Source organism: Capsicum annuum, chromosome 2 (assembly GCF_002878395.1).
Source record: "Capsicum annuum cultivar UCD-10X-F1 chromosome 2, UCD10Xv1.1, whole genome shotgun sequence".
Taxonomy (NCBI): Eukaryota; Viridiplantae; Streptophyta; class Magnoliopsida; order Solanales; family Solanaceae; genus Capsicum; species Capsicum annuum.
This window is the reverse complement of record NC_061112.1, coordinates 96,938,130-96,961,886: the sequence shown is the minus strand read 5'-3', so window position 1 is coordinate 96,961,886 and position 23,757 is coordinate 96,938,130. Positions and strand designations below refer to the sequence as shown.

General features: G+C 37.2%; 1 protein-coding gene across 1 annotated transcript; it reads right to left on the bottom strand.

Annotated features, from left to right (window-relative positions):
* Positions 1-3,958: 3,958 nt before the first annotated feature.
* LOC107858781 (NAP1-related protein 2) lies at positions 3,959-23,486 on the bottom strand. Its single transcript, XM_016703567.2, has 10 exons — positions 23,205-23,486; positions 6,986-7,108; positions 6,838-6,888; positions 6,603-6,674; positions 6,356-6,469; positions 6,190-6,251; positions 5,822-5,882; positions 5,532-5,588; positions 5,396-5,440; positions 3,959-4,202 (listed from the first exon to the last, which is right to left on the bottom strand). The coding sequence occupies exons 1-10, from the start codon at positions 23,322-23,324 to the stop codon at positions 4,161-4,163; spliced, it is 747 nt and encodes a 248-aa protein (XP_016559053.1). The 5' UTR covers positions 23,325-23,486; the 3' UTR covers positions 3,959-4,160.
* Between the last annotated feature and the right edge of the window lie 271 nt (positions 23,487-23,757).

The following is a 23,757-nucleotide window of genomic DNA, read 5'->3' as shown; positions in this document are numbered from 1 at the left end:
AATTTGATTTACTTGGGATAATGATAAACCTAAAAAAGACAGAGAATTGTAAAATTTAATGTATTTTAATTTTAATATTATTTTCTTGCTATATTATTTTTTATTTTTTTTCAAAAAATGACTGTTTTACATTTTCAAAAAAATATATAGCTGTGTAGACTTTTTTCTCATTATATTTTTAAAATTGTAATTAGTTTAGAAATTTAGCAAAATATTGTTAATCCTGCATGTTGGGAAATTTTATTTTTTAAAATTTTTCATTTTTTTTAATTAATATAGTGGTAATTGAAAATTTTATTTTAATTCTAATTTTTAAGGTGTAGTGTGTTAAACCGTTTTTGTGTGGGGAAGTTTTATTCTTTTTGAAGTTATATTTTAAGTTTAATTTTTAAAGAAAATTCTAGTTTTTTATGATGATGACACGTATTATTTTTGCTTCTCTTTTTATATATAGGTATTTTTTATATCATCAGTGTATACAGTGGCGGAGCCAGAAATTTAATGAAGGACGTGTATATTTTATTTTCAACTACGTTAAGAGTGTGCCAAATTAAATATACACTCATAAAGGTTAATATTTAACCTCTATTCACCACATAATTTTCCGGCGAAGAATGTGACCACCCTTCGCTAAAGGTGGCTCCGCCCATGAGTGTATAAACCTTAACTTTTTTCCTTCTCACAAAGAAAATGGTGGTTTCTAACTTATCCAACATAACTACGACCCTTAACCTAAAGATTAGAGATGGATTTGCTTTAATTAGTTCTATAATCAATGCTACCAGCCTACCACTTCAGTTTAATTGGATAGTCAATCAGCTCTAATATTTTTTGGGAAAATTTCAGAAATAACAACTTTGTAGCCTTAATTATAACTTTTATAGCAACAGTTTCATAATTATAAAAAATAGCAAATTGTATTTGTATTTAAGTAAAATGTTACTATATAAATATATATACAAATATATATGTATTACTCATAAATACATATGCACAACTGAAAAATACATATTCTTCTATTACTATGAAGTGAGTAAAATATTGCTATTTTGCTATAAGTTGTAATTTTAAAAAAGTATTGCTATTTATTGTAATTATAGTCTTAAGGATGCTAGTTTCTGTAATTTTTCCTATCTTTTTTATCTCTCGCGTATTTAGTGAGTGGCATTACAAGTAAGCCACAAAGATACATATGAAGTCAAAATATTGTGACAAACGTTACATAACTGAGATTTAAACTTACACATACAAGCAAAAAATTATATTTGGAAGATAAATAAACACGTATTCTTGTTACCTCACCTTGCCAATTAACTTGGGGCTTGTTGAAAGTCATGATGGGGAAGAGAACAGACATTGGTTTGAAGACCACTATTTACAATATAGTCAAAATTTACGAAATATTTAAATTTTAGCCACTCAGAAATTCAATTCCACTGATTCGAGTTTAAAACTGAAATTTGATAAAGTCTAAGTTCAGACCGTAGATTTGACATTTAAATGTCAATTTAAACTTCAGATCTTCGAATATGGAGTGGGAAATTTTGGCCCAAAGATCTAAGGTTGAGAATTGGTCAGAAAAAATTGACTTCAACCTAGTATAATAAAGTTAATTTTAGTGCAAAGTACTAGAAAAAGGATGAGACTGGTTGAAAATACTCATATTGTTGGAGAAATTTGGAAGTGAAAAATGGATGACAAAGGAAAAAATTGATGGATTCTTCTCTACGACGTGATGCCTTTGGGTAGTTCTGAAATGCATTAAATTATAACAGTTCATCCAATGATATTTTGTCCTTTATGCACTAAATTTTGGATATTTTTTAAAAGTTGACTAAGTTTTAAATACATGTAAAATCGAATATCTCGTGCAAATTCTAATAGTAACAATTATGTCCAAACCATGAGATTTTATAGCTATCTGTCGATTTGAGCTTAATTCAGTCGAGCATAGTACAAAACCAACTTCACACGTATTAGAGATCATGCACATTGGCAACTAATGGCAAGTGCTTGCACATACAATCACTTGGAAGACTGATATTTAAGGTATAATCAACATTTACAAATTTTTAGTTTAGTCACTTAAAAATCAACTTTAGACTTGCGGGACTTTAGTTAGAAAAATTGAATTTGAATTGACAAACTTAAAAAAGTATTGATCTAAATTTGATTTTATCAAAGTCTTAACTTCAAACAGATGTTTAAAGTTCGATACATGTCTTGTGCAAGCAAATTTCAAATATTTTGTCTGAAGTTTAGCTTGTCGGTCCCAAACTTCAAACCTATATATCTGATGTTTGAACATTGAGTCCGACAAACAAACCTCAGATGAATATGTCTAAAATTGGCATAGCCCATTTAGAACTATATATATTTAAAAGTAAATTCACTTACAATTCTTTTTCGAAGTACTCAAATGCAAAACAACCCGCAGATTTCTTTAGTCAATATGGATTAATTTTTTATTTTTTGTTTTGGCAATTGAAAGCACTTTATTAATTAACAAAGTGAGAACATAACAAAACTAAGGTGGACAAACCTATCCACCCTCTTCAGTGTCTACCCTCTAGTCCTTGTAGTAATACACAACTAACTACCACGTAATAACTATCAAGGTTTCAACTTTATAACTTCCTTATGCGGTATCTCCTATTTCCTCTGATCCTTATGCACAGACTCAGCCTGATGTGATGAAGCAGGATGGTACTGGAAGTAGCTTCATTCTGAAAAATTCTCTTACTTCCCCAAGTCCATATAGAGTGGATCACAGCTGCAAGGCTAGCCTTCAAGATGACACCTTTTTGTGTGTTTTCCCTTGGTATGTTATTTGACCCATCGCCATTCAGCCTCCCAGTCCGGGATCCTCTCCTATAGCCCCATAGTGTTTTGAGTGTAAGAACACTCAAAAAAATAAGTGATTAGTATCAGGACTAAAGAGCAGAAAGCACATTCATAGACATAGGTATGCCCCATTTCAACAGCAAATATTTGGTTCTCAATCTCCCCAGAAATTGCAGCCACAAGATGGTCCGTTTGGGTTCACATAATTATGAGAGACCAATTTTACGTGTTTGGAGTTTTTAGAGGTCCGTGAAAACCTAGATGTGTTGGCAAATATTAAACGTAGCGGGAATGTCACAACAGGTTGAAAGTGAATAAAACCAAAGAAAAATAAGTAACATTCTCGTACTCAATGAAGCATCGTATTCAACGAACCATATCATTGTTGGACACAATTTTAAACCTCTTGATTGTGTAGTCGCACGTCCCATAATAAGTTGGAGAAGTTCTAGTTTTGGCCTGGCCGGGTGTTATCAAGCATCAGGATGAGCTTTCGAATGCAATTTTTCTTCTGATGAGTGAATTTTGGAGTGATCTTCAACAGTCGTGCCAAAACCAAGTTGGTTAAATACTACTACATTATCTAAAGAAAACCCTCAAAGAGATTTTTATCCAAGATGTGCCTGTGGGAGTTAGAAAGCAACCGAGACACCAGCTTTGCAAATAAGGTAAAATTCCTGAATTTGGTGGCCCTATGAATCACTGATTAAACAGCGAGCTTTAACCTGACAGACCAAAAGGATTTGCACTTGATCGCTAATGTACTGCTGACATAGTGTTTGTGAATTTGTAATTTTGGGAGGGAATGAGAAAAGGCAAATTAAGACCTTGCTTCCCGGGGCACAAACAACGACAGGGCAATCATTCTCAAAAAAGAAGGAAACAAGCCTGCAGGTATAGCAATCAACCAACCGAGACACCAGGCCTGAGAATAAGGCCAAATTCCTCCCCGATCAAAGAGCAGATTTTAACCTAAGAGTCCGAAGCCATGCACGACTTTATATAATGAGTAATTTAAAAGCTCCTATACTGATCTAGACCTATCACATTGTGGAGCACCATGGTATCCTTTAACCAGATTACTAAAGAACTTGCCAATCAAATGAGGCAGGGATTGAAAAGTTTTGGTGCATCTACGACTATATGCATCCCAGGTAAATCCACCAGCAGTTGGATAGCTACATAATAGGTTTTTTAACTGTCTTATCCGATGTCAAAGCTACCTACAAGGCTGAATATGCCACAACTGAATTATATATGACACCAAACTAAGCAAAGTTTTGAAGAAGGGGTAGATTAAAGAGCTAAGAGCAAGTTCAACCGTCATCCTCATCTTCCTCATCAACATCGTCGCTTCCCTGATCAATAAGAATAACAGATTAGTTCAAAATCCCATCATATAAGATGTTATAACAACCAAACTTTAACTGACAGCGCGTATATAATAACAACTAAAAGGATGAGATAAGCATTTAAGTGAATATTATTAATCCCATATATAAATATAACACAGAGCCATTAAGAAAAGGTTCGGACATATTAGCGGTAATTATAGATGTAAATCACTTGTTTGACTGTTGTCTGGATCATATAACTGCTTTTTGCAGGACATAGACGACATGAGTGGCAACTTTCTAGCAATTCAGCACACCTAAAATCATATTTTATTTACATGTGGCGGGAAGCAATGAGCTAGTTTCCTCAGCAGAAGTCATCCAAATAAAAGATTAGGTATTGCATATGCAATCTCCTAGCTTTGGGCCTTTTGACTTCTATGGAAACTCGGACCACATGTATGGGACTCCAAGACGTTTTTGTCCCAATTTACCCTGAAATCCCCTCCTTCACAAGCTGTAACAACTTTCTAGTGGTAAACGATGAATACACGGGTTTGAGGATAATGTCAATTCTCTGTCCTGGAAGCATAACTTTCTTTGAGAAGTGTAGATTTCTTCCCCACTTCAGCAGAAAAAAGGTGTGGATTTCCTCCCCTAATGCCTCAGCTGCCCTCTTTTTACCTGTTGCCTATGTCCCATCACTTTTTCGGGCATGTGTTTGTTTTCCTTTTAAGGGTTTAATAAATCATACGGATTGAACAGTACCATGACCATCGATTACTAAAGCAATCCAAGACGCAACTGAATTCACCACAACGCATCAGTTTGTATATATACCATAACTAAGTTGTGTGGTTCTGACCGTAGCATCTTGAAGGAAACGGTTAATCATTGGAATCGAGACACGAGTACTTGTGATATCCAGTTCAGCTAAATGGCTAACCCAAACACTAAAATGTTTAGGAGATAATTATGCATCTCTGAATGTTTGTTTCATGACATATGCACCATTTATTTAGTGAACAAAGGTTTTGACTTTTAACAAGGAAACAGTGAGACAGGAATGGATCAAAGGACAGCAAGAACATCATAGTACATTTAACCAAAAATAATCAGAAGATCTAATAGGTTAGTCAGAAAAGCGTAGCACAAGACAGAAGGTCCAAATCAAGCAACTTTAAAAATGAAGATAGTCTATTCTCATCAATATTTACCTCTTCATCGTCCTCTTCTCCATCAGAACCTTCTTCATCAGCTTCCTACAAGCAGAACACGAATTTCTCTTAGCTTGAAGAAGGTAACAGAGAGGAAATCACATCAGATAATCTTGAAAGGGTAAAATGTTACTACATTGTTAAAATATTTCAGCGGATTAGGCCATAAGTCCTCCTTAATTATCTCTCCCACCTGCAGTCACAGGGAAACATATATAATATCTGAAAGAAACTGGACTTTTACAAGCTTAAGTTTGTCGCAGTACACAATGTATTCAGTTTCTGATAAGAAAATCAGAGAAAGGGCAAAAGATGAAATAATCTCATCAACCGTTAACAGAAGGTGCCATATAATACGAATTCATCAAAAGATCAGCAATTAATGCGACAAATAAATAGTTTCAAGCAGCCAGATACAACAATTACCTCATCACTAAGCCCATCTGAAATATCTTTAAGCTGAGTTTCAGAAAACCAACTAAAAAAGCTGCATCCATCAGCATAAGGTTATTGGTGATAGAAAAAGATCTCAGATACATCTTCTCACCATATCAATAGAAATTAGACATATGTTAATGTCTTAGAATATTTAACCAAGCAACGTATGGAACAATTATCAGTACATAATCTTCCTTGGACCAGATTTTCATTTTCCTTCCAAATCTTTTCTTGAATAATCTTTGTAAATCCACAGAGACTATTTTGTCAGATATCAGGGAGCTTCCTACCTCAAAGCATGGAATTAGCAAGCCCAGAAGGTTAGTTAAATTCTCAAGAAAGTGAGCAACAAGTACCTTTCCTCTGATGGTGGCCGCTTGTTTCCTTTCATCTCAGGATTACCGCCATATGCCGCACCCTTCAAATTACAGTTATTCATCAAGGTTCCATGGAAAAGGGGCCTCTAGGAAGAAGAAAAGGAGGCTTCTAACACATAGCAAGTTACACGAGTGTAGCCATTACCATGCCTTCCTTCCACTTAATGGCCGTACCAGTTATCTTTGTTGATCCTTCATCAAGGAATGTATATGTCTTGACAAGTTTTGTATCTTCAAAATAAGGATTTGGTTTGAATTTCTGCAGGTTGAAAGAAAAAAATAGAAAGTCATCAGCAACTTGTTGCAAACTCTATGCGATGATATTAACTGTTGATGCATATTTAGTACAGCCTTTCAGTAGAGAGGAGTGTCTTCAAAAACAAAGAACTTACAAAAGTAAGGGAATAACCGGATGTAACATCTTTGAAATCCTCCACATCAAGAGAATCTAAGTACTTGAAGATCTAAATCAAAGGAAGAAGATTGTTAAGAAAAAGATACCATCCTCGCATAATATATCAAAGAACAACCACCTAAATAACAGACACTATACTAAGATATCACAAAACATTTAAGACATTCCAAAGAAAGTTCTCTAATAAGTCGAAGTTGAATAACATGTCAAACCTTCTGATCTTCCACATTCAAAAGCTCACCAAGGGCAGGGTGACTTAAGAACTGCATACACAAAAGTTATTTTTACAGAAAAATGTAGGATTGCTTTTCCACCACAGGGATGCTAATTGAAATTCAAAAAGACATTGACTGAACTTACGGCAGTAACCCAAAAGTCAGGAATTGATTTGATGACTTCATTCCTTTTCTCGTAAACAGGCCTCCTTATCTCATTATACTTCTGTTCAATTTGTAATACCTCCTCACTAGCTTGTTCGTTAACCTGCACAGTGCAAATCAAGAATGGATGGTACAATGCAAAAGCTATTAACAGCATTTACTAAACAGATTAAGATGCAATTAACACGATCACTTGAGAAGCACTTGAAACAGTTCCATTGAGCCATTAACTATTTTATAGTGTTAAGTTGACCAAACAAGGGAATCAGACTGTCAAAGAATGTGTATGTTATAAAGCTAATAACAACTGGACAAAACTACAGTGCGAGTAATTGGTAGAGAATGATTTGGCTAATGTATGTCACTAAAACATGCAGTAGATATCAAGAAACACGTGTTTTAAGGACTTCGAATTTCAAAGCCACAGTTAGAACTTGAATCTTGCTGAACACAGTAACCCAAATCTAAACCATTAACTTATTTTCCATTGTACTCAAAATCATGTATTCTGAAATCATCCTCATGAGTTTGCCCAGCAAGAAAAGCTCCGACCTGCAAATCAAGTACCCAAAAAGAACAAAAGAGAAAGGAGAAAAGAACGGCGTATTTTGGTAACTCTCTAGGAGTCATCTTTAACCTTAAAGCAATATGGACTTTAAATGGCATGTTCAGTGTGTGACTCTATTCTTTCTTGTAGCGGACATCCGAAGCATCATCATTGACATTAATAATTCATATTGTAGTATATAAATAAATAAATAAGCAAAAGCATTTTGATCAGAAAAGGAAAAGAAATAAGTAAGAGAGTAACCACCACATTGCCAGCAAACTTTTGAAAGTAAGTACAATATCCGTCAATTGGTTGGTTGTCCAAAATATCAACAGGCAGACTGGCAGCGAGTTCAAGTGACTCCTCTAGCAGACAAGTTTTTAATGAGGACAAAAGAAAAGTATCTTGCAAAATAAATAGTAGTAATTGGATCTGGCAGACCAAACTTAACCATAAAAATATGTTAGACAATTAAGATGTTACTCTTTTAGCCTACAAACTAAGTCGTTACACAGACCCATTTAAAGTGAACAGCTTTGATGGCTTATTATGGTTAATAGGTGTTTTCCAGATAGACCTCGTTCATGGACATGGTTAACACTTTGCAATGACGATAACGCCATAAAAATCTGTACTTGCCAAAGAGAAATGTATATATGTACTCATAGAAGGTGGGCCACATGTCAATAAGTCAATAACATGAGCATTAGGAACTTCCAAAAGAACTTCTCTTTGAAAGGATCGGACCAAGAAAACACAGCTAGATATTTGTGCGCTATAAAACATCTCATGTTCTTTTGAAAATTCATAAAAAGAATAATCTCATTAAGGGTAAATTGAGAAATTTAAAGTTGATTTGTTACTCTACTAAATATAAAAAGGTGCTAATTCTTTTTGGGACGGACTAAAAAGGAAGGAGTGACATAAATTGGGATAGAAGGAATATTTTAGTTCCAGACTTGCAATGTCTAAAACACAGGTTGAGATACCCTACTACGTCAATCAATAACGTCTCAATCCTAAATTTAAACCATTGATCTTAAAAGTAATGTAAATAAAAGTCCAACAGGAAAGTGAAGCATAACTGCTAACCCTAAGGGAATTCTTAGTCATCCAAAAAAAAGAAAAAAAAGAAATGAAGCATAGCATTCATCAATTGTTAACAATCATATCCATATGCTCTAAACGGAACTGACTTAGATAGAAAAGTACCATAACACTGTATCAGTTATTAACAATCATAGTTCATTGCATGCAGATGTGGATCTAGGATGTTCAAGTTTCAGGTGACACACCCTTTGAACAGTAGCATGGTTTCAATATTTACAGAAGAGAGGATAAATGATTTTTACATCGCCTTTGTCCACAGGGAGAGCCTTGGCTCGTTGATTTAAGCGAGTCTTTATTTAGGAGAGGTTTTGGGCTCAATTCTTCTAAACCACAATTTTTATAAAACATTAAAGCATCATTTAGATATTTGGCAAAAGAATGTCGAAGATATTCGAACTCATGACCCCGGAAAACGGAACTTGACTTTTTGCCATTGGCACTATACAGTCACTGGTCACTCCATTAGCATGGCTTTATATTTATACAAATTCTAAAACATATATACATATAAATAGTTTCAACGGAGACGTCCGAGCATCATGGCACCCCTATGCTTGTACATAGATCCGACCCTTCTTACATGATTTATTACCATTATAAGTCTTCACAATTTATCTGTAGATTTTTTATAAACAATGATTCTTTTTCGTATTGAACTAGGTTATGACTTGAGCTGCCAGTCTCACTACAGTTCTTGGCGCAAATGGATTGGTCTTTACGTACTAATGTATGAATGGAATTTGCTCGTCTTTCGCACCTTTCATTACACTAGCCTGATTTCCTCCACTTTCTGAAATGCAGTTACTTTCTATTTCGTTTTTTAATAAAGACTGCATGATTTCTATGTCCGTGATCCAACATTAAATGCTTTATTTCGAATCCACTTAATACTTTGTAATGGATGTCATAAATCCAAATAGCCAAAATTTAATACGGAAAGTTTCATTCAAATCTAAGAAGATAAAGTGAATTGTACATTAGAGGATCCCATTGAGTCTGGCTGACAGTGGATTGGGTGAAAACTGCAGTTAGCAAGCTACAATGAGTGATTAGTTGACAGATTTCTACAGGATGAGGGGATTATGGGTTATTGAAAGAAAATTCGGTAAGGAGTAAAAAAAAATCAATGACGCGACAGATAATTAGGGAGATATATTAGGCAGTGTCATAGAGAATCAGATAGTAACACATTGATTGAGGGTATGGATTGTAGTCTCTTAATGTGATTTAGGGCAAAGTTATCTCATGAGCTAGTGTTTGGGGTTGCATTAGGCCCAAGGTCCATCATTTGAACCGATAGTAATCTCTAACAAGCGGCTGCCAATTTATTATTCTCCTGTTTATACTACCGCAGATACCGCCATCAACAATGACACGTCAGAATAAAATCAGGAAAGCTAGCAGCAGAGATTATGTGCCTTAGTGTTTTGGAAATGATCCCCTTTTGATGTTGAAGTGTATTAAAAGCTAGCCAGATTTGAAAGGTTGTCATTTGCTTATAAAACCCAACTTCAAAAATCCAGAACTAAAAGCACCAACCCCTCTTTTGTTCCATTCGATCCATCACGTTATCTTAAGAAGTTACAAGTGTACTACTCCTAGCAAAAAAAAACGCTTCTTGTCTTCTCCTTTTGTTGCTTTTCGATGCTAAGAAAAAAACAGAAGGACAATTGTTCAACTAATCATTTCCAATTACAGAGGAATTTAACATTCCCTCCGTCCCAACTTCTCCCTTTTTCAAAGTCAATTTGATTAATTTTTGAAGCTAAACTGGGTTAGATCAACTCGATATCTTAAAACCATAACTAAGATATTCAAAAACCATACTAAAAATACTATAAGTTGCAATTCTTCTCATGTTAAAAGTACATTTTAAAATATTGGTCAAAGTTCACTTAGTTTGAATATCTAAAAGCGAAAAAGACCAGGCAATTTTGGACGGTGGGAGGAACAAACTTCAAATCTTCTCTAATTATTGTCAATAACTGTAACACCATACACTTTCGGGCTAGAATTTGAACCATTCTTCATACGTGTATAGGCCCAAACCTAATGATTTATATTTATTTATAAGTGTTGAGATCAATTTAGTGTGGGAACAAACTTGGAGATGAATTGAGGTCATAGAAATCTCCTAGCTCAAAGATGAGAACTTTCCTACCGATTGAGTCTTAGTAGATGTTCTTACTTGGGTCAACTTCCAAATCTCCCAACCTATTTTTAATCCCCCCAAATCGTCCTAAGCTAAGAAAATGATTCTCAAATCCCCCACTTCCTCTTCTCTCCCAAAAAACAAAAACAAACTTCCAATCCTAAATTTTCAAGAAGGATCAAAGATTAAAGTTTATTCTCAATATTCTACCATCGAGTTCGTCATCAAGGGTACGTGGAACAAATTCAAGTCAAGTATTAAATGGTTTCATATATTTCAAGCTAGGATTTTCAATTCCAAGAGTTATTCCCAAATTCTTACACAAGGTATGTTGAACACTCTCTACTTCTCCCTCTCTGTACAAATTGTTTTCTAATCTTTATTTGAGGGTTTTGAGACTTGGAAATGGCTATTTGAAAGAGTCAACAACAAAAACAACAACAACAAACCCAGTGTATTCCCACAAAGTGGGGTCTGAGGAGGGTAAGATGTACGCAGTCCATACCGCTACCTTTGAAGAAGTAGTGCTATTTGAAAGAGTGATTGGTATAATTCAAATGTGAATGTTAAAGATTATGAGTAGTGGAACTATGGTTACCAAGTCTTTCTACACGCTTTGAATTACAACGACGGATAAGTATGTCAACCCGTCCTTTTGAACTACAGAAAGTAGTGAATCTTACAACATGCTTTAAGACTCTTACGAAAATTTAACGATGATTATGTTTATGATTTTGAATGACGGGTTAATAGTCAATAAATGTTTTATGATAATGATTTTGGCATGATATGAATGACTTGCAAGTCTTGGTACGACAATACCAAAATGTTAATGCCTTTATGAAAAACTATAGGGATAAATGTTTATAAACAATATTTTAATTGGGCTTAAAGAGAATTATGTAGTTCACCGAGAAGAGTTAAGTCCTAGTGACCAAAGCCTGAAACCTATGTTTTGCCGACATAGGGATGGTTGGCTCTCTAACGGGACAACCTTATGATGTTTCCTCTATGATCGGATCATATGATATGATAGTCAAATGACGTTTATCTCAATTCATGCAAACATGGATTGAGGCTCCACCAGTTGGGTATGGACCGGACCCATATAGCCCGTAGGTACCTTGATGTCGGTGAAACTACATAGTTCAGGATTAAAATTTTAATAAATGGTTATGTCTTATATTTTTGAGTCACTTGTCCCATATTTTTCCTTATTATGATTTATGTTAAAACTTTTATGGCTTAATTTCTAAACTGCTCTGTCTTTTCCCCAGGTTGCATACGCATACCAATACTGGTCGTACTGACCGTTCCTGGACGCTTTCCTCATGGTTCTGTGCATCATTAGGATTCCTTGGGACAACTTACATGTTAAGAGTACAAAGTGTTAGCAGCTTCATAGACTAGGCAGTTAGCTTCAAGGAGTTAGCTACTCGCAAGTTGTAAGTTATAACTAACTGGTAGATAGTGAATCTCATAGTTAGTTATGATCACTACTCACAGAAGTGTCCTATAAATACCTGCTACATGTAATATTTTTTCGATAACTAATTGAATAATATTGAACTCTCATTCTCCGTAAACTTCATTCTTCTTCCTTCTTTCTTCTTCTTCTTCTTCCCTCTTACTTCACCACTGATTCAAAAGGTGTGAACTACACCTAGGTTAATCACATGGTATCAGAGCCACAAAGCTAGAAGCTATAGCTCGGTGGTGATTGTTCGTTGATTGGTGTAAAGATTCAAGGTGCACGTCTGCTGTTGATCTATCTTGAGTCGAGATTTTCTAGTTATTTTGTTATTTTGGTGATCTAAAAATTCTTGAGGGAGTGATTCTATGTTATTTCATCTCTGTTTAGTTAAAAATCAGCTATGGCAAATGTTGAAAGAGGTGATGAGAATGAGGGAGTAACTCACAACAATTGACTATAATCATCCATTGTTTCTTGGTCCAGCAGATCAGAGTGGTATTCAAATTGTTTCTTTCCAGTTAGCAGGTATGGAAAACTACTTGTTTCTTGGTCCAGTAGATCAGAGTGGTATTCAAATTGTTTCTTTCCAGTTAGCAGGTATGGAAAACTACTCTATTTGGTTTCGTTCTATGAGAGTTGCATTGCTAAGAAGAAACAAGTTGGGGTTAATTAATGGAACATGTATCAAAGATAAGTTTCCTGCAGAATTAGGAAATCAATGGGAAAGGGTCAATGCAGTTGTGTTATCTTGGATTATGAATTCTGTGTCGAAAAATTGCTTGGTGGAATTATGTATGCGGCTATTGCTAAGGTAATGTGGGATGATATGCATGAAAGATTTCATAGGATAGATGGTGCTAGAACTTTCAGATTTGCATAAGGAGATTGCTACTTTTACTTGAGACAGTGCAATTGTGTCCGCATACTTCTCTGAACTAAAGGATTTGTGGGAAGAATGAGTCTTTGGTGCCTGCATCTGGTTGTGATTGGGATAAATCAAGAAAATTTGTATTGCATTTACAAAAATTGAAGTTATTTCAGTTCTTGATGGGCTTGAATGATGTTTATATTCAAGCAAGAAGTCAGATTCTTCTTATGATTCCTATGCCTATGGTTAATCAGGCTTATGCCATGATCTTGAGTGATGAAAGCCACAAGTCAGTGGTCAATACTGCAGGGTTCTTGGTGCTAATCCAGTGATGAATTCAAGAGTAGGTGATGTTGCTATGTATTCAAGGAATGCAGGTGGAACCAGTCAGTTTCAGAGGTTTAAAAAGAGCTATAATGGAGTGAAGGGACATACTAAGGATAATTGTTGGAAGATCATTAGGTATCCACCTGATTTCAAGAACAGAAAGACGCCTAAAATGGAAGGTGGTGCAGTATCCAATGTAGTGATAGATCAAGATAATATCTCAGGACAAGGGTCTTATGTTCAGCCTGGTAATCATGGTGTGGCTGGCCCAAGCAGTCAACGCACAGGTGTTCAAGGTGCAAGACAATGCTCTCAGTCTCATGTCTCAGGAGGTTATTCAAACACAGGTCTGCAGATGTCTCAGATAAATCAGATGGGAACTGCAGATTTCACTAAAGAGCAATATGAACAAATAGTTCAGCTGATCAGTCAGAACAGAAAAGCAGCAAATGATTTCGAATCAGCCAATGCAACAGGTATTAGTAATGTTTTTTTGGTATCTTTTGAAGTACATGATGGATAATTGATACTGATGCCACAAATCATATGGTGTCTGAGAAAAGTCAATACTGAATCCTGCAATGCCTAAACAAGTATAGCTTCCTGATGGTGATACAACTTTAGTTAAACATAGGGGGGGACATGTTCTTTGACAAAGAGAACGTCATTTCAAATGTGTAGCACTAGCTCGAGTTTCAGTTCAATTTACTATCGGTACCTAGAGTGACAAAAGAGTGGCAGTGCTCAGTGAATTTTTCCCTGATTTATGTGTCTTCCAGGGTATCTCTACTGGAAAGGTGAGAGAGAGTAGACTAGAAGGAGGTTTATATCTACTCAGCGATCAAAATGACGAGTGCAGTCAAGATGTTGGCAAGTGAAGCAGCTGGTGGTTCATGTATGAGCAAAGACAATAACAGTCGAACAGAAGTAGATCTGTGGCAAAAGAGATTTGGTCATGTATCTTCTAGTATACTGCAAAGATTAGTGTGTGAGAAATAATAGTTGACAGAGTAAGAAATTGTACAGTATGTCCTAGTGCAAAACAGCATAGATTGCCTTTCTTGAGTAGCAGTACTAATACTATCAGTTGTTTTGATGTTGTTCACATGGACTTGTGGGGTCCTTATAAAATTTTAGGGCTAAGCATATTTTGGTTCAAATCGAAAAAACCGAAAAACCAAACCGAAATTTAATTTTGGTGTCAGTTTCTCGATTTTATTCGGTTTTTCGGATCGGTTTCGAGTTTAAATTTTAGAAATTCGGTTAAACGGTTTGATTTTCGATTTTTTCCAAAAATAAAAGTCAGTTAAACCGAAAAAACTAAATTATATAAATAATATATTTTTTTTATTATATATATAAAATATATATTTTTTAATTATATATATTCAGTATAAAAATATAATATATAGTCCCTCCGTCCCATTTTATGTGTCGCCTTTTGATCAGGCACGGAATTAAAGAAATGAGTGATGACTTTGTTAAGTTTACAAAATTACCCCTCTTAAAGTTTACTTTTTAGTTGTCTTTTCTTATTAAGTGGGACCCAGTAAGGATAAAATGGAGATATTGCCATTAAATAGTCACCAAATAAGGAAAGATGACATTCTTTTTGGGACGGACCAACAAGGAAATGGCAACACTTAAAATGGGATAGAGGAAGTAATAAGTAACCCAAACCGTCAAACGTCTTACGAATTACGAGTTATGTCCTTAACCCTAAGTGTTCATTTCAACACTGGTTGTTGACTTGTTTCAGGCTTTCCGCGGCGCTTTGAGGAGACGAGACAACGAGTGTCGAGTTTCCGACTGCAGTTATATATTATGTTAAACTTATGGTTATTTCATTTCATGCGTGTTGAGTTATTTATATTTGGGAATGAAAAATAGATTGGAAAAAATCATTTTTCAAAAGAATCACCAATTTTAAATGCCCAATAAGAAAGGCTCACTACTTTAATCTTCAAATCGAAACAAAAATCTAAAATAACCCCAAACCAAAATTATTTCGATTTGGTTACGGTTGTCATTTTCGTCAATCCGAAAACCGAAAATTCAAACCGATATTAAACAACCAAACCGAACAAACTGAATGTCCACCCCTATAAAATTTCCACTATGAATGATAAAAGATTTTTCTTGACAATTGTGGATGATGTCTATTAAGTTGGTCATTGGAGGGTCTACAGTGAACGTTATTAGTGCCTACACCCCGCAAGTAGGTTTGGACGAGGAGGCGAAGGACTTTTGGGAGGTTTTAGATAAGGTGGTGAGTAGCATCCCAAGCATTGAGAAGCTTTTCGTAGGAGGGGATTTCAATGGGCATATTGGGTCTTTGTCGAGAGGTTATGATGATGTGCATGGCAGTTTCGGTTTTGGGGAGCAGAATGAAGGAGGAGCTTCTCTTTTGGATTTTTCTAGGGCTTTTGGGTTGTGGATAGCGAATTCAAGCTTTCCGAAGGAGGAACACCTTATTACGTTTTGTAGTTTAGTGGCCAAGATTCAGAGACTTTTTGCTTCTTAGGAAAGGGGATAGAGCGCTATGTAAAGACTGTAAAGTCATACCTAGCGAGAATCTTTCGACTCAGCATAGGTTATTGGTGATGGACTTGGTTATTTATAAGGGCAAAAAGAAGAGAAATGTGGAGGCTCGGCCCAGGATTAAGTGGGGTAGCTTGACTGTGGCTAGTGCTTTGGAAATGGAGGAGAAATTGAAGAGTAGGGGCGTGGGAGGGTAGAGGGGGTGCGGATAGTACGTGGGAGACGACTGCCAGTTGCATTAGGGAGACCGCTAGAGAACTGTTGGGGGTCTCGAGAGGTCGATCTGGCAAGCATCGAGGAGACTGGTGGTGGAACAAAGAGGTTAAAAGAAAGGTGGAGTCTAAAAAGGTGGCTTATGCTAAGTTGGTTGAGAGCAAGGATGATGAGGAAAGGCAGACGAATAAGGGGGAGTATAAGGTAGCTAGAAGAGAGGCTAAGTTAGCGGTTAAAGCGGCTAAGACGGCAGCTTTTGAGAGCTTGTATGCGGCTTTAGAGGCGGAGATAGAAAGTTGTATAGGCTTGCCAAGGCCAGGGAACGGAGGGCTCGTGACCTTGACCAAGTGAAGTGCATCAAAGGAGAGGATGGTACAGTGTTGGTTGAGGATGACCTCATTAGGGAAAGGTGGCAGTCTTATTTTCATAAACTTTTGCACGACAAGGAGGACAAAGGTTTCGTGTTGAGGGACTTGGAGAAATCTGAGGAGTGTCGCGATTAGGGTTATTGTAGGCGTATCAAGGTTGGGGAGGTCAAGGAAGCTATTCGTAGGATGCGGCGGGGTAGGGCGATGGGGCCAAACGAGATTCCAGTGGATTTTTGGAAGAGCATTAGCGAGGCAGGTTTGGAGTGGTTGACGAAGATACCTAAAGCGTGGAGGTGGAGTACGATGATTCCAGTGTATAAGAACAAGGGAGACATCCAGAGTTGCAACAACTATAAAGGTATTAAGTTATTGAGTCATAGTATGAAGGTTTGGGAAAGGGTGGTAGAGTTGAGGATGAGAAGGATCGTGACGATCTCTGAGAATCAGTTCGATTTCATGCGAGGTCGCTCGACCACTGAGGCCATTCACTTTGTGAGGAGATTAGTGAAGCAGTTTCGGGAGAGTAAGGAGGACTTGCACATGGTGTTTATTGATCTTGAGAAGGCATATGACAAAGCTCCCAGAGAGATTCTGTGGAGGTGCTTGGAGGCTAGAGGGGTGCCTGTGGCATCCACTAGGTCGATTCAGGATATGTATGATGGTGCGAAGACTCGTGTGAGGACGGTAGATTGAGATTCGGAACACTTCCCAGTTTTGATAGGGTTGCACCAGGGATCAACTCTTAGCCCGTTTTTGTTTGCCTTGGTGATGGATGTTTTGACGCGACATATTCAAGGGGAGGTGCCTTGGGGTATGTTATTTACAGATGATGTGGTACTGATTGACGAGACTCGGGTGGAGTTAACGATAAGTTGGAGATATGGAGACAGACACTTGAGTCTAAAGAATTTCGGTTAAGTAGAATCAAGACAGAGTACTTGGAGTGTAAGTTCAATGATGTGTCGCATGAGGCTGGAGTAGTTGTGAAGCTGGACTCTCAGGCCATTCAGAAGAGGGAGAGTTTCAAGTATTTGGGGTCTATGATTTAGGACAATGGTGAGATTGACGAGGATGTCACGTATCGTATTGGGGTAGGGTGGTTGAAATGGAGGCTCGCTTCGGGATTTCTATGTGATAAGAAGGTGCCCCCAAAGCTTAAAGGTAAGTTGTACAGAATGGTAGTCCGGCCGACCATGTTGTATGGAGCGGAGTGTCGGCCAGTTAAGAACTCCCACATCCAAAAGTTGAAGGTGGCGGAGATGAGAATGTTGAGATGGATGTGTGGACATACCAGGAAATATAGGGTGAGGAATGAGATTATTCGGGAGAAGATGAAAGTTGCCTCGATGGAGGACAAGATGCGAGAAGTGAGGTTACGTTGGTTCGGGCACGTGATGAAGAGGGGCTCTGATACTCCAATGCGGAGGTGTGAGACACTGGCTATGGATGATTTTAGGCAGGATAGAGGTAGACCGAAGAAATATTGAAGGGAGATGATTAGACATGATATGGAGCAGTTACAGATTATGAAGGACATGACCTTGATAGGAAAGTGTGGAGGACGTAGATTAGGGTACAGGGTTAGGGTATGGGAGTGCATCGGTAATAGTAGGGGAGCGTTCTTTTGCGTCTGGAGTTTCTTGTTCGTGGTGTTGTGACTGTAGTATTATCTTGTGGGTATTTTGCACATCGTACTAGTTTATATGCACTTATTTTTTGTGTTTGTTATACTGTTAGTTTATTTTGCGTACTGTACTAGTTTATATGCACTTATCTTTTGTGTTTGTTATACTGTTATCGGTCCTAAGCCGGGGGTCTATCGAAAACAGTATCTCTACTTCACCTGAGATTGCATACACTCTACCCTTCCCAGACCCCACTATGTGGGAATACACTAGGTATGTTGTTGTTGTTGTTGAATTGTGGATGACTTCTCAAGATTTACTTGGGTTTACTTATTGAAATTTAAATCTGAAGTGTGTGATCATTCAACAATTCATTGCTTATGAAGAACTCAATTTGACAAAACTGTTAAGGTAGTAAGATCAAATAATGGGACTGAGTTTGTTAGTTCAATGTGTAATAAGTTGTTTAAAGATTCAAACATTATACATCAAACCACTTGTGAACACACACCTCAGCAAAATGGTGTGGCTGAGAGGAAGCACAAGCACATACTTGAAGTCACAAAAGCATTAGGTTTCAAGCAGGGATACCAATACATATGTAGGGCTATTGTGTTTTAGTTGTTGTCTACATTATAAACAGGCTTCCAAGCTCAGTCCTAGAATATCAAACACCTTATTCAAGGTTATATGGCACAATACCAGGTTATAGTCACCTCAGAGTTATATAGGGTGCTTATGCTATGCCAAGGTGCTAAATGAACATGATAAGTTAATGGCTAGAGCTAAGTCTACTGTTCTATTGGGTTATTCTGAGGTTCAGAAGGGGGTATGCACTGCATGATATAGTTAATAAGATGGCGTTTGTAAGTAGAGATGTGTCATTTAGGGAAGACATTTTCCCTTTCAAAGGGCAACGTACTCGATCTAATTCTACACATCATTTATTTTCTTTAGAATCTCCACAGACCATTTGGTGTAATGACCAAGTGCATATGCAACCTCATAATGTACTACATGAGTCACAGCAGCTTGAGGCAGATATTCCACAAGAACAACCTCAAGGTATACATAAAGAAGTAGTGCCACCACCTGCATAAGTGGTGGTGCAGGAACAAAGGAGATCAACCAAAGAAAGGAAACCTCCGGTACGAATGACAAATTTTGTATCTCTGGATATTCACAGGAATGTTTCTTACTCCATCTCCAATCATGTGTCATATAGTAGGTTGTCTGATAGATATCAAGGAGTTTGTTGCATCTTCTTCAGTTGTTATTGAACCTAATACATACTCAGAAGCCTGTAAGACCCTAGGTGGATAGCTACTATGAAAAGTGAGATTGAAGCTCTCACATCTAATCACACTTGGGATGTGGTTACACTACCTAAAGGGAAGAAATCTATAGGTTGCAGGTGGATCTATAAGATTAAGTATAAAGCTTCATGAGAGGTTGAGAGATTTAAGGCTAGACTAGAAGCCAAAGGGCATAGCCAAAGAGAAGGTATAGACTATGTGTTGGCAACTGCAGCAAGTAAGTAATGGTTTGTGCATCAAATGAATGTTTATAATGCTTTCTTGAATGGTGATCTTATTGATGAGATATACATGCAGATGCCAGCAGGATTTGCAAGCCAGGGGGAGAATGTAGTGTGCAGACTTGTCAAATCCTTATATGGATTGAAACAAGCTCCGAGGCCGTGGAATGCAAAGTTATGAGATGCCTTGGTGAAGTTTCAATTTGTTCAGAGTAAATATGATCCATCATTGTATATTACGAAGACAAGTGAGGTATTGTACTAATACCGGTGTACATTGATGATATGTTGATCATTGGTGATACTCTAAAGCTGATAGAAGAAACAAAAGTAACTCTGCAGCAAGCTTTTAAAATGAAAGAACTTGGAGAACTGAGACATTTCCTTGGTATAGAGTTTGCTAGGTCTGAGAAGGGAATTTTAATGCATCAAAGAAAGTATGCATTAGAATTGTTCTCTGATTTAGGACTTGGAGCAGCCAAGCCTGCAGTGACACCTATTGACTACAATGTGAAACTCACTATAAGAGAATTTGATGATCACATCAAACATGTGCAATCAGAAATTGATCCTCCAACACATCAAGGAAGATATCGAAAGTCGATTAGGAAGTTGTTATGTCTAACAATGACTAGGCTAGACATCTCTTTCCGTGTTCAAACACTGAGTCAGTTTCTGCAAGATCCCAAAATATCTCATATAGAGGCTACAATAAGAGTGGAAAGATACATAAAGAACCAACCAAGACGAGGCATTCTTCTCTCCCGTGGTGCTAATGAGCATGTAAGTGCCTACTGCGCTGCTGATTAGGCATCATGTCCTCAAACCAGAAGGTCTATCACTGGATACCTAGTGAAGATTGGTGACTCCGTCCTGGAAATCGAAGAAACAAGCTACTGTATCTGTTCAGCTGAAGCTGAGTTTAGGAGTTTGGCAGATGTAACGGCTGAGTTAACATGGATTCTAGGATTGGTAAAGGAGATTGGTATTGATTTAGTTCTTCCAGCTGAAATTTATTGTGATAGTAAGTCAGCTTTACAGATAGTTGCTAATCCAGTATGAGAGAACTAAACACATAGACATTGATTGTTTTTCATTAGGGAAAAGATTCTACAAGGGATAGTTTCAACTACCTGCATATCAACTCAACATCAACCTGCATACTTGTTCACCAAGGGGCTTAACAGAGTTCAACAAACTTATCTCAGCTCCAAGTTAAGAATGTGTAACATATTCACTGCTTCCTAGCTTAAGGGGGAGTGTTAAGAGTACAAAGTGCTAGCAGCTTCTTGGAGTAGGCATTTAGCTTCAAGGAGTTAGTTACTAGCAAGTTGTTAGTTATAACTAACCAGTAGATAGTGAATATCTTAGTTAATTATGATCTCTACTCATAGAAGTGCTCTATAAATACCTACTACATGTAATATTTTTTCGATAACTAACTACTAACTGAATAATATGAACCTCTCATTCCCTGTAAACTTCATTCTTCTTCTTTCTTTCTTCTTCTTCTTTTTCCTACTTACTTTCTTCTCCACTGACCCAAAAGGTGTTAACTACACCTAGGTTAATCACATTACGCAATTGATGAACCCTCCATCTTTCGGAAGGCATATGATTTTTCTTCATATTAGACCTTCAGGGCCATGTCTCAACTTAGATATTTTACTCTTAAGTTAGAGGCTTCGTAGACCTAGGTAGATGTTGTTTAAATGTTTTGTTCCAAACACTTGGTTAATTTTTATTATATTTTAAATGGATTTTCTTTAATAGGTCTTTTTTCTGCAAATACTTATTGAAATGCTTATGATAATATGCTAAGAGATCCTCTCAGCCTTCATTGGTCTAGAATGCCCATTACGTCCAGGGCCTTGGGTATTTCCTTTTCATTACCCGCTTAGAACTATTTTACTTTAGTCGAGTAAACAACCTCTCTGCCTTCACAAGACCCCATTTGTGGGATTACACAGGGTATACCTCCCAGATACTGGGCAACTCTGTCCACCAACAAACTTCGGATATCTCCCCTGCTTTACACTCAAATCTGTCTACTCACTCTACAACATCTCCAAAAAAATCTAAGCTAACCGTAAATTCCACAAAAAGAATGATCCTAAATTCCTAATACAACAACAACAACAAACCCAGTGTATTCTTACATAGTGAAGTCTGGGGAGGGTAAGATGTACGCAGTCCATACCACTACCTCCGGAGAAGTAGCAAGGCTGTTTCCGATAGACCCCCGGCTCAAGATAAGATAAGTAATCACAACCGTACAAAACGCATGGAACAAGATAGCAAGACAAAAAAACACCCCTACAATGGAAAGTAAAGAAAGAATAGTAGGCACTCGTAATACAGCATGCAACAAGGTAGCCTAACAAGAGTAATACACCAAACAGGTAATGCCCTACCCTACCTACCCTAATAGTCACTAGCCTTCTATCCTAATACGCGTCCTCTAGCTCTTCTTATCTAGGGTCATGCCCTCAGTAAGCTGTAACTGCTCCATATCCCGCCTAATCACCTCTCTCCAGTATTTCTTTGGCCTACCCCTACCCCGCTTGAAATCATCCAAAGCAAGCCTCTCACACCTACAAATTGGTGCATCTGTGCCCCTCCTCATCACGTGTCCGAACCATCTCAAACGGACCTCCCGCATCTTGTCCTTCACCGAAGCCACTCCAACCCTCTCCCGGATAGTCTCATTCCGAACCCTATCCCCCTATTAAGACCACACATCCAACGTAACATCTGCATTTCCGTCACCTTCAATTTTTGAATATGAGAGTTCTTGACTGGCCAACACTCCGCTCCCTACAACATGGCCAAGCGGACTTCCACCCTGTAAAATTTGCCTTTAAGCTTGGGCGGCACCGTCTTATCACACAACACCCCCGAGGCGAGCTTCTACTTCATCCATCCCGCCCCAATCTGGTGAGAGACATCCTCGTCAATGTCACCATTCCCCTGAATCAAGAACCCGAGGTACTTGAAACTATCCCTCTTACACACCACCTGAGAATCCAACCTTACTACCACCTCGTCCTGCTCCCTCGAGCCATTAAACTTACATTCCAAATATTCGGTCTTGCTCCTACTCAACCTGAACCCTTTAGACTCAAGAGTTGTCTCCACACCTCTAATTTATCATTCACACCTCCCCGGGTCTCGTCAATCAAAACCACATCATCCGCAAAAAGCGCCCATTTGTTCTATTTGAACATAAACCTAAAAAAAAATCTTTTCTTTCGCTCAAACTAATAAAAGCCATTAAGAAACATCTAGCCCCAAACAAAATTTTTAAATAAAAAAAAACTCTTCAACAATTCCCATAATGCAGAACCATACAAAAGGGTATATTCTTTTACTAAATTCCACAATTTCCAGAAAAAAATACCACATGCATTATGAAAAGAGTTGAAAAAAAAAACCTTTTCGAGTTCATCTTGAACTTCTTGAAGTTTCTCAATGGAGAAAACAAGTTGAGTGTCAATTTGATCTGCGTTTTCCTCAACTGTCGTCTTCAATTTCTTAGCATGGTCAACCACCATTTTGACCAAACCCTAGGAGTGGATTGCTAAAACCCTAAGAAGAAGAAGAAGGGAGAGTGAATTTCTGTGTTTGCTCCAATCAAAGAAGGATCTTTTTATTTCCCCTCACTTTGCTCTTATAACATTCTCTGTCATCCTCGTATGTTAACTTCACCAGGAGACACGTCATTACATTTCCAAATTAATACACTTTTTATACAAACTAAGCTAATGTGTTAATACTCTTCAAAAATATTATTGTACTTATGTTAGTGTTGGTGTCGTACACTCGTACTTAATTATTTTTAGAAAATCCAATAATGTATTCAAAGATATTTTTAAATAATCCAAACAATAAATTTGACCAATTTTGTAAAAATTGAATGGAGCTGAAGCCTCAATTTATTTCTAAAATGTTTTTTTAAAATACTATTAATTGCACTTTTTCTAATTT

Coding starts and splice junctions, on each gene's coding strand:
- LOC107858781 (XM_016703567.2), bottom strand. CDS start 23,324: ATGGTGGTTGACCATGCTAAGAAATTGAAGACGACAGTTGAGGAAAAC. Junction 6,470..6,602: donor CCGGTTATTCCCTTACTTTT/GTAAGTTCTTTG, acceptor TTCAACCTGCAG/AAATTCAAACCAAATCCTTA. Junction 5,883..6,189: donor CGGCCACCATCAGAGGAAAG/GTACTTGTTGCT, acceptor TGATGGATGCAG/CTTTTTTAGTTGGTTTTCTG.